At 32.9% G+C, this 12,281-nt stretch overlaps 1 protein-coding gene across 1 annotated transcript; it reads right to left on the reverse strand.

Moving 5' to 3' along the window:
* Positions 1–2,625: 2,625 nt before the first annotated feature.
* LOC139497538 (histidine N-acetyltransferase-like) lies at positions 2,626–8,051 on the reverse strand. The gene is made up of 3 exons (XM_071285766.1): positions 7,875–8,051; positions 6,319–6,555; positions 2,626–3,448 (listed from the first exon to the last, which is right to left on the reverse strand). The coding sequence occupies exons 1-3, from the start codon at positions 8,049–8,051 to the stop codon at positions 2,897–2,899; spliced, it is 966 nt and encodes a 321-aa protein (XP_071141867.1). The 3' UTR covers positions 2,626–2,896.
* Positions 8,052–12,281: the final 4,230 nt, after the last annotated feature.

Consider the following 12,281-nt stretch of genomic DNA (forward strand, 5'->3'; position numbering starts at 1 on the left):
ATTTTTAACAGTGTATATATGTCCACTAGTCTGTGTTTGTACTCACAAGTCTCTACGTGTCCACTAGTTATTCGACAGATTAACCAGTCTAACTATGTGTTTGTCAGTCTGTCTACGTGTCCACCAATAATTCGACAGATTCACCAGTCTATCTATGTGTTTGCCAGTCTGTCTTCGTGTCCACCGATTAGTCAACATGTACAGGCAACGGTCTTCTGTAGTAATGCGTTCATTAGTCTGTTTAGATGTCTCCACGTCTGTCAATAAGTCTGTTAACATATTGACATGCAGCCTGTCTGTTGGTCAACAAGTTTTTATCTATTCCCTGCTATGTGTATGTGTTCACGATGATTATAAGGTATCTCTAAACTAATTAAAAAGAAGGTTACTTTCCTTTAACGGTTAATTCATTTCCTACTGACGTTGTTTACCGTTCTATAAAGGGGTGATGATTATCGTGTTTCTTTGGGGGATAACATGCTCCTTGTTTCCTTTCAACAGGCTATGAGGGAAAGTGGGATCATGCCTTATTTTCTGATGGAGAGATGGACCGTACCAATTCTTCCCCATGGAAAAAAATAGCAAGGCGGAAATGTACTACGACAGTTATTGATTATTCTTGCAAATGTCAAAAACAAACAGATATTTAAGCATCGATGACAGTTTGTTACAAATATGAATGTTTATATTTTTAAGTTGGAAGTCTGATGTTGAACAGAGGCGAAAGATACCAAATGAACGTTCAACCTCATAAGTCAAAAATAAACGTGAAAAATTAAAACAAGAAAAAAAAGAAATAGCCTGATTTACGTACAAATTGATAAACGAACAAAAAAAGTATCAGGTATACATTTGTACAATAAATAACTTCATGGACTCCTGACTTGGTACAGCCACATTACACAATGTAAGCTCAGTAAAGCGGATCACAAATATAAGTGTCCGTTGAAATAATAGTTATCAAAGGTACCAGGGTTCTAATTTAGTACGCCAGACGGGCGTTTTGTCTACATAAGACTCATCAGTGACGCTAATATCAAAATATTTATAACGCCAAACAAGTACAAAATTGAAGAGCATTGATGGTCCAAAATTCAAAAAAGTTGTGCGAAATATATAAGTGATTTTTAAATACAAGCGTACGAATAACAAATTTTTCTTGAGCAATTTTGAATCTTCCTTTGGCATCTTTTGCCTTTAATTGTCCTTTTGTTGGCTCTTTTACTTACTAGTTTTATATCAAGTACAAATGTATATAATTCAAGGAAGTAATTAATGAATTATACAAAATTATAATTTAAAGACAGCTGTATTGTGTATTATGCTTATTCTACGTAAAACGTAGCTGTGGTTAATAGTTTAAAAAATCGAGTTTACCTATTATCGGAATAGTCAAACTAGGATTGACGTAAGCGCTTCAGGGTGAATGTAAACGACACCGTTAACTTTTTTTTTAAATTGGCGTTTATAAATTTACCTTCAACTTTCATTCGAAATTATCATATGGATAAAATATTCGTTTATAATCGATATCATTGTTGAATTCTGTAAAAAATATCACATATAAATGAGAAGATGTGGTATGAGTTCCGATGAGAACATTTTGTAAAAACTTACATATCAGAAATCACTGCACCGCTTACACCGAACAGGAAGTTTTAAAAATTCCCAAACTACAGACTGTTTTCATGAATTTAATCTGCTTGTTTGCATTCAAATTCTGAAAATAGTGATTATTGTCAAATAATTCTACTCAAACCTTTCCGGGCCGATGCGAAATTAAATTGAAAAAGAAAAGAAATAACAACCCGAACAAAGAGCAAACAACAGTCGAAGGCCACCAATGGATTGTCAATGAATCTAGAAAAAAACACATCCGAGGTGGTCCTCAGCTTGCCTCTAAAAAAAAATTGTGTACTAGTTCAGTGAAAATTTTCGTCACACTAAACTCCGAAATTGATAAATGAATTAGAATTCCTGACTTTGGACATGCGCAAAAATGAGGCGGGGTCGATCAAACAAAGAATTACAAAGCAGTTACTAGCAAGCCAGTTCCAGACCTCATTGAAACTGATTGAAAGACTAAGTCTTCATCATATGGAAACAAAGTACCAGCCCTCTAGTAAGGGTTTAAGTATCATATCATCATACAATATATAAGCAGAATATACGCAGTGTCATGTCAACAACTGGTTTTAGAATAAATTTGTTCATTTCCGGCGCAAGACGCTATAAGTGAATCAAATTAAAGCCAACATATGCAATCGTTAATGATCTGACAACAAGACCGTAACTATATCCTTTTCGAATCAGTCTATATATGTATGTGTGGAACAATTTGTGTTATAAAATAAATATTTGTTCGTATAAGTCACTGGTCAAACTGATCTCATAATTTTTCAAATTTGTCGTGGTTACATTGACAAATAACAACCAAATGTCTGTACTCGTCTTCGATGTAACATTTTTAGAAATATCATTTATTGTATATTCAAACCTACATAGATTTTTCTCGATTGTTTTTTAATTTATGTAAAAAGCTTTCTATGGTGTCTCCATCATGTGATATTTAAGGTTTTAGTTTTTTAAATTGGATCGTAAAACAAGTCTTACATGAACGTCATTTATTATCAGCGAGATAGTAACACAACGACGTTTTCAGACATCAGTTGTACAAATCCGTATAAACATATCAAAATGAATTTCCCATATGTTGTGTAATTTTATATTATTAAAATATAAATACATTTATCGAAGAATTTCCCTCTGCCCAACTGATTGGAAAGCAGAATCAGGTTATTTGCTACAGAAAACATACGAATGTAGCGTTATATTATGACGTAATACTGCTGCCCATAAACTACATAAACAGCTGTATTCGATTATCTTATTGTTATTACAGTTTGTTTATTATTTTTCTTCTGGCACTAACTACGCCTTTTCCATAAGATGCTGTTCTGTTAAATCCAAATTCTGCGACGGCGTTATCCAAAAACGTCCAATGAGTTCCTTTGCTTGATATTCCACGAAGTACTATATATTCACTCATTGACCGACAAAGAAACTTAGCAAAGTGAAAAATGAGGTGCTCTTTGATATTATCAGACAAACAGCCATAAACGTTGAAGACAAAAATCATTCCGATTGGTGCTTGATAGAAGTTACTTATTGAGAGAATAGTTCTTTGTGGACAATCAAAGTCAGACACGACAACTGCAGTTCGTTTTGAAACGATCAGTGGAGCATTAGATGTAATAGCCATGTATGGTACGTAGTCAGCAACTATTTCATCCTCGGGGAACAAGTACTGCTTATGGTCAGTCGATGCCAGCACTTGACCTAGCATATTGACATCAATATATTCAGCTTTTAAAGATTGATTTTTCTTCTTTATGACATTGTACTTTATCTGTAGGGTTGTTTTATCCGTGTCGTAAAATACAAAATCCTGTTGAAAAGAATACATGTTTTTTATTAATTTTTAGCATATAACAGTCATGATTCTACTTCGTCAAAATTATCTCCCCATTACGCCAGTTCAATTTCACAATCTTAGGAATGGAAGCCATTGTAGGGATGACGCGCTACCAATTTTGCTCTTGGAAACCGATAAATTTATCCCCATTGCACCATTACGATTTGTATATGTCAGTTGTATTTAAAAGACAAATGTATCAACTAGCTGATGAGCATCAGTTAATGATCTTGTCTGCATTGATTCAACTTAAAGCTATTTTTTGATCAGTTGTCAGGTGGAATTTTCGAAAATTCATAAACATTTAAAAAAATTCTAATTAATTATTTCGTGAAAGTTATATAGACTATATGTTTTCAGTGGTTGAAGACTATAAACTCTAGTTATCACATACAAAGAATTATAATTTTTCAAAGATATGCATTTTCATGAAAGACTGTCGTCAAGTACTTTCAGAAAAAAAATTGCTATTTGAACACACCTTCTCTGTTGTTGTGATTCATTAGATAGGTATTTCACTTGACCCATATATTTCATCTTTTAGTACTATGATTTTTTAATTTATAAAGTCAACCTGTAGCTTTGATATATAAAAATGATAGAATCTGAAGCGAGACAATGTATGAAATATTCTTGCTTTGTACGATATCAAGACAAAATATTCAACTCAAACACGCCCTAACATAAAAAGGTGCACTCGATTTTCTCTTTTCGATATAATTGTTACCCAGTTTTTGGAATTTTTTCTTGAGTCACATAATAGAAGGGCAGACACGAAAAGTACTTAACTAATAGATTGATATGTTTTCCGTCCGTGGTAATTTAAAACAAAAAATCGGAGGTTATCTTTGTACATCCAATTTGAAAGATACCCATGTCGTCGACTTGATATCTAATTGTTCTGCTTAACTATGTACTAGATAAATTGAAAACTTATTGGTGTTTTTAAAATAAAACACTTCGTAATTGAGAAGAAAATTGTAATTTTGTTTGTTTCTATTAATTTTTAAAATTTGTGTCACTATGGTAAACATTTATTGCCTTCTCTAACAAAGAGCTTCGATTCTTTTGTTCTATTTCAACCGGGTTGCCGACTGATAAGTTATTACCATTACTAGTTCGTAAAGCGAAAAGTAATCAAATAAAACGGGCATCACTGGTGAACTATATCTCGCCAGCAGTATACAATTAAAAAAAAAGATTTACAGCAGCATTGTTTATTAGTTCAATCGCTGAGCCAGTTGACAGGGCCTGGATATTGTCGAAAACATGATATCTACACACAGTAGTGTAGGAAATATTTTTGGCTATTGTAAGTAGCTGAACTGACTTCTGCAGATAACTTATAACAGAAAACATCGAACATTGCTTGTTAATTCAAATTCATGGGACCATGCTATAGGTGGAATACTAATTAATATAGATTCATATCAAAGTAACTTAAGCAGAACTCTTTAAACTAATAAAAGGTAGCCAATTAAAAGTCTTTAAACTATGCCCCAGGAGACAGAGACTGATATAAGTCGTCAAACTGATACGTACTGACAGCAATGCAACTTTATAGAAAATATCATTGATCAATCGAAAGACGATCCTATCAAACTACCTTAAGCAGAAGACGCTACATCATCTTTTAACTACAGAAAAAATCGAATAGTCAATCCTGATAACTTATGGGTAACTTTCATTTTTAAGGAGTAAATCATAAAAAAAAACATGATAAACCAGGTCTACGTGTAACATTCAAAACCTTTATCCTCAGAGTTCAGTTTTTGTGATTTTACTTTTTACCGTTATAGAATATCCGTTTCAAAGATGATGTCGGATATGTTCCTTATGTCGTGACTACAACCACATCCGATCTTTTCCGAATGTGACCAAGGGTTTCAATTGGTGAAGTTAATATCACCTCATCGTAAATTGTACATACGCCATCTTTCGTTGGTTGACTATTATAGTATCACTATGCCAATACAATTCTGACCCCTTTTCTCGGAAAGTAATCTACGAAATAAGACTAATTTATCCTGAATTATAAGCCAAATATTGTACAAATAACAGGAATACAATATATTTTTGGTTTATTTGTACTAGTACACATAATATCTCCTGTTACCCCACATTCTAATATGACGTCCGTATTACGCTTTGTAAACAAAGCCGTGTTCTAATGAGCACAAAATATGTTTGACACATGCGCACGAACTTACTGTTTATATTAACGTTATTTACATCGTTATCCTTTAAAATATATACATCTAAGCAGATAACTTTAACTTTTATTATATATTTGTATAAAACAACATATATTTTCCCTGCTCGTAGTTTTTAAACTTATCAAATTTGAAATGTAATGTACAGACTCCTCGAGGAGGAAACGGGAATAGCCAAACATTTTTACGGTATTTTCGTACGCTTCAACATATAAAAATACTGTATTTGTCCTATTAGAATCGAAATAATTCACGTTGAGCAAGCGGTAAAATGAATATTTCTGTTTCTTGACCAGTTCATTTTGGTGTCCTCTTCTCGGTCCGCGTTTCAACTATGTCGAATTCTTGAGAAATTATAGACAATGATTTTGACTTTGATACACTGAGGTTTCAAGTGTTGGGATTAATTTCAGGATAAAAACAATATATGTGCATAGTCGGAAAATAAAAAATGTGTTTGTACTCGCTACGAAACAGTAAAAAATCTCGGCAGAGCATCGCTTTTCGTCCTGTTTTTAAAGTTCATTAATTTTATATTTTCCGACAACATACATTAAATATAATACGCAAAATGATTTCCCTACCTATCCCATTTTGTAAGATTGGAGGTAGAAAACTTGATAAACTTACTTGTTCTGATGTTTTCATGTGGATTCCTCTGTCAGTCAGTTGAAGTAATGGTGAATGGGTTCTATTTGCAGTAAATTTATGCCAAATTACTTCCGGTCGGTAAAGAGGTCCTCCTATATCCATCCATTCAGACATTATACCAGCGATTCCTTTACCAGCATATTTCTTGGAAACTCTCACTGCCCTAGTAACTACATTTCTACCATTATCTATAGTTGTCTTTAAAGTAAATCCTACCTAGAGTGGAGTATGAAACATCATTTTTAAAATATGATCAACACTATATTTCAGGCTCCTAAATTGCCTTGTTCGTATCTATTTCAAAAATAAACAATTGTCAAAAATACCTAATAAGCCCAATCAACAATATATCAGTTTAAGAAAAAGTCAACCATTCAGTACAAACAAAATATAAGCCACACGACCCCAAACAGTAATGAATTCGTCCATTATCGATGATTCAGCAGTTTCTGTTCCTCACCCGTAAAGTAACTCCTATTAAGATTCGTTAAACATGTTAAACATATCCTGCTTTAAGAAATTGACAAAATGTATAAACTGAAATATTCGGTTTTTATCAGGATAAGAAAATTTGTATTCTTAGACACTGCTATCCAACACAAAGGTCATCAGTAATGAGATGAGACAATAGGGAATATAGGTAAACAACGATAATGCATACATCACTTTCTTTTATCTGTTTTTTTTTTTAATTAAGAATTGAATGCTCTTTTTTGTAAATTTATTGGGGTGTAAAAGTGTTGACCGAAGTACATTTTGTATGAAGCGCGGAAGCGCTTCATACTAAAAATGTGCGCACGGTCAACGCTTTTACAACCCTATAAAGTTACAAAAAAAGCATTCAATACTTTTAATTACATTTTTACCTATACATGCTATAGGATCAGGAAAACACGCCTTTTATTAAGTTTTTTTTTTTCATTTACATGTGCACTTTATTGTTGGACCTCGTGTCATCATGAATGAAAAGTTGCATTGTGTAATGCAATTGATTAAGGAATATCACGAAATTGCTAGTTACATTTTTTTTAGCCAATCAGAATAATGTATTATAATGCATTGTAATGAAACATACATCTAATGTAATTATTTGTTTGAAGAGTTTACCAACATTGAATTGTCAAACAATAAACCTCATCTACCTATTATGTCTGTTTTGTTTACACGTCGTTGAAAATAGAATTGAATTTGATTCATTTGATAAGGGACTTTCCGGGTTTTTTTTCATTTTATTTCAGTATTTTGGTGAATTTACTTTCTATGTGTGTTAAAATCCTTCATTTCTTAAATTACACCAATTTGTCAGGACTTTACAAACCAGTGGAAGCTACCAGAGATATGTAGATTGCATGTGTTTAATGAGTTTGTCTCAGCATCTCCTTGTACTTCCGATGCACTATAGACAACCTCGTTTTTGAAGTCATTATTGATACTCAGTCTTAAGATGTTATGTAGTTTTTTGATAATTGTTTCCAAAAAGAAGTAGAGGAATAAACACTAGTTTTCCCGAAACTTAAATTAAAATATAATCATACAAATTTATCTCCAATTACAGCAGCATACATCTCGTTGTTTGGCATATCAATTAGCATATGGAAATAGTCGGGTAGATAATCACCGCCATTATAGATATCAGAGGGAGGTATGATAGCCATCACTTTCTCATAATCTTCTTTTGTCACCCTTTTACATCTTATCAGGCTGTTGTCCATTGTGGTTTCTGCTTCTTCTTTTCTGTATCTTCCTCCTGCTAATGAGGAGCATATCCAAACGGATTTTAATTTTTTCTGATATTAAACGGTCACAATATCCATGACTATTATCCATTTCAAATGTATGCCACATAGAGAGTCAATTAAAAACTTCTATTAGAAAAGTATGCACCGTTAAAAATGTTAATATATACATATAAATTAAAAATTTCAGACTGAAATATTTAAAAGTTTTTCATATAATAAGTAATCAAGGTACTAGAATTATAATTAAGTAAGCCAGACGTGCGTGTCGTCTACATAAGACTCATCAATGACGCTTATATCATATCCTAATAGTTATAAAGTCAAGCAAGTACTAAGTTGAGAGCATTGAGGATCCAAATTAATTCCAAGGTGTTATGCCGAAGTTGACTAAGGTAATATATGCCTGGGATAAGAAAAGCCTTAGTTTTTCAAAAAATGATAAATGGTTTATTTGTTATCAGCACAACATAGCAAGAAAAGGCCACTAATGTTACTGTTACTCTACCAAGAAAACCAAGCCACATTAAACCATTCATTAATGCTACTTTAAGCGTGCAAAAGTCCAAGCATACAGGTGATAATATTCAACAACAGCTATATTGGTCCGAGACCACAATTATTTAGTAGTGCATTTCTTTTAGAACATAAATGGAAATAAAAAAAATCCCACCTGCGCTTTCTTAAAGAAACTTTGACTGAGTGTTGTACTACTTTTAGGACAAATTATATCAAAATTATAGAAAACTTCATCGGCTCTAACTCAACATATGGACAATTTTATGTTTAGGGTGTCTTGAAATCTTTTGACAGTTTGCTCATTTTGAACCTTTTTCAGGTGGACCGCATCACTACTTTCCTTTAAAATTCTGGACCCAAATTTTTTTACAGTGTAATTTCATCCCCCTTCTTGCAATTTGAGGCATTAAACATGGAGAAATGAATTTGGAAGGGGTATCCAAATTAAAGGCAAGTAACCCACTGTCAACACTAGGGACTATATTCGTCAAGGGACGACAATTGTGGACTCGGACCTAATAGGATACAAAGAGTTGACCAATCTTAAAAAAAAACTTGGTATGACCAAAATTTAATAAATTATAACACTGCTTACAAAGTTTCATAACAAAAGGATGTATACTATAGACAATAAGTTCTATACTCATCTGTGCGTGTTAAATTTTGTCGTTAAAATAGAAAAATTACAACTATCAACATTTGGGGCTTTACAAAATAAAGTATTGCAAAAAAATACCTTTTAGAAGTAGTTCAATTTAACCCAAGCAATGGGTAAATTATTCAATCTTTTCTCTAGTCAAAATTCTTCACGTTCATTCACTCGCACATGATTATCTGAGGGTGGGTTGGGCAGAGGTGGGGTACTTATTATATTTATGATTGTATGGGGAGGCCGCAGAACATGGTCCCTTTGTCATGCCCTGCTGATTAGAACAGGGTAACTTTTTCATGCCCTGCTGGTGAGAACAGTGTCTGTGTATAACAAAGTATTTGTTAAGAACATGATCACTTATATAACTGTACAGTCTAGAATCCGGGTCTAGAACAGCGTCTATTTTATAAGGTCTTGAACAGGGTATAATATTTGTCCATATATCTGTTAAGAACATGGTATGTTTTTCATTTTTTTCTGGTTCGAACAGGGTACGATTTTGCACGTGCTTTCGGCACAGTCATACACAAAATGATAGTCAGTAGCCCCACTACCCCCCCCCCCCCCCCCCACCGGCATGGGTTTACCTTCCTTTATACTTATACTGGTTACTTATACAATAACATTATAAGATTCTAGTTTTGTTGTTGTCAAGATAAATTAAGACATTGGTAGATTTTTGTTTTCTTCTTATCGATGGCAGATTAATGAATTACGTAATTTTCCGAGGAAAAGTGTGAAATATAACGTCACAACAAAATAACACCATATTGCCTCTTAAACTTTCCTGAAATCCTGTGTTTAAAATATTCGGAAAAAATGAAAATTAGTCTAAAAAAAATGGCTTTCTTGTTTGTTAAGGGATTTCCATTTTCTGTAGTCATTTGGATTAATGGGTTGAACAGGTGCCATGCAGAGGTTAGGAAATGCTTTTTTTCCGGGGACGTTCATTTTAATCTTGATTTCTGTATTATGGTATATCACTTTTACACTTTTATATGGTTGACATCACAATTTGGTTGATCGTTATATATTGTTTTCTCAAATGTTTATAGACATGCTCTCGTACATTTCAACTTATTCAAGACAAGTCAGTGCTTGTTTTTGTACTCAGCATTGTTCTTCCTTTGCACAAAATTTACCATAAATTAAAAACAAAAATCCGCCATAGATTAGGATTGTAGAAATCTGCTATAGATTTGGAATATCATGACGTCACATTTGCCATAGATTAGGAATCTGTCACAGATTTGGAACACACTATAGATTTGAGTTCTACATATATTAGGCGTACATTTAATTTATATATTGTGTACAGTATCGGTATGATAAGACGTGCTCGTACGAAATACCGTTTTATTGTTAGGTCATGGTATGTTATATGTAAGCTTTTTATATCGAAGGGGTTTGGTCCGTCAGATATAAGTCAATTACAAGCAATTAAATTTGATATAAGACAAACAAGGTTCATTGTCTCAAATGTTCAAGATGCAGTAAAAATTTCAACTGGTCAAAATTAATACATAATCACTGCTTTTGTATGGCATTATACATTGCTGTACAACCTTGTAATATTTTGGTTTAATTGCGAAAGGTTTTTTGCTAATGAATTATAACAAATCTATGTGAATATATAAACAACACCAATACCACTAGTGGCTGTAATGTTGATCCATTTACTACACCCTACATTTCAAATTTAAGGTATTCGACTATTTTGTATTCGTATATTTCGTACTTTAATCGACAGTGATATAGTAAATAACTTACAAGACATAAATATATACATTTAGTCAGGACATACTCGCAAATTTGCGGAAGAGTACTTCTTTTATAAATACTCACAGTTTTAAATTGCGTCTGAATTCAGCTAGGAGGTTTATTGTTTTATTATCTATCATTACCTTGAAGGTGTAGTACAGAATTACGCAGAAGGTTATCAACGTATATATAATGAGAAAGATTAAGCATATTCATTATTAAGGGTAGATAATACATGTAGCTCGTTGGGCCATTTTCCCAAGGCAGTTTTCTTATATTCTTTTACTTCTCAAGATATCAATTAAAACTGTAATTTTAAACCGAAAATGAAAATTTGCATAGTGAATAAAGTGGGTGAAAGAGACAAACTTCTATATTATTCCATTGAACAGTTTAGGGACGGAAGAGTTGAAAGGCAAACTCTGGACAACAGACCTATACGGAGGTATGACGGACACCAAGAAATGGTAGAAGCTCACATTACCCTATGTCAAATTTATTCAAAACCAGCGTCATAATGTGCTGGTTACTACAAGAAGCTTAGAATGTGTTATAATATGGACCTCATCATTTAACTTTAGTTTTTAGTTTGGGAACTAGCTCATGAAAACCCGTCTAACATAAACGACAGTTTTTCATCAGACAGAGAGTAAACAAAAAAAGGTGTTTCTGGAAAAAATTGCGCCATAAAATTATTTTTGGTCGTATAAGTTACAGGTCAAAATGATCTCATAATTCATAAAATATATCCTAGTAACATTGACGAATAACAAACAGGTGTCAAGTACTAGTACTCGTAGACGGGGTCACATTTTCAGAAATGACATTGATTGTGTCGTGAAACCTGCACAGATATTTCTAAACATTGTGTAAATTTTTTCTTAAAATCTTTTAAGGGTCTCTCGACTATGTGACGATTAGGGCGTCGTCAATAAACTGTAGGTTTTGCTTTTGTTTTTGGAACTAGCTCATTAAAATACGTCTGACATGAACGACAGCAGATAGAGAGTTAAAAAAAAAACATTTACAGACATATCACATTCTTATCCGTATCACCATTTGAAACTGAATTGCATATATAGTATATATATATTCTAAATACATGTATAGAACAATTAGACTCTGTCAAATTCATTTGAAAGCAGAATGTAGTAGTGTGCTCGATACTACTGGAAACTTAAGAAGGTGGCCATCTATGATAGTTTGATACGAATGCTACTGAGGCTACACAAAAAGCTATATTCGATTATCTTTTTGTATTACATTTTGTGTTG

This window comes from Mytilus edulis, chromosome 12 (assembly GCF_963676685.1).
Source record: "Mytilus edulis chromosome 12, xbMytEdul2.2, whole genome shotgun sequence".
NCBI lineage: Eukaryota > Metazoa > Mollusca > Bivalvia > Mytilida > Mytilidae > Mytilus > Mytilus edulis.

Bases quoted from the DNA above. Each gene is read 5' to 3' on its own strand.
- LOC139497538 (XM_071285766.1), bottom strand. From the start codon at position 8,051: ATGGACAACAGCCTGATAAGATGTAAAAGGGTGACAAAAGAAGATTAT. The intron at 6,556-7,874 runs GTATGATTATAT...ACTCCACTCTAG, and splicing joins CTGTAATTGGAGATAAATTT to GTAGGATTTACTTTAAAGAC. The intron at 3,449-6,318 runs GTAAGTTTATCA...TCTTTTCAACAG, and splicing joins ACATGAAAACATCAGAACAA to GATTTTGTATTTTACGACAC.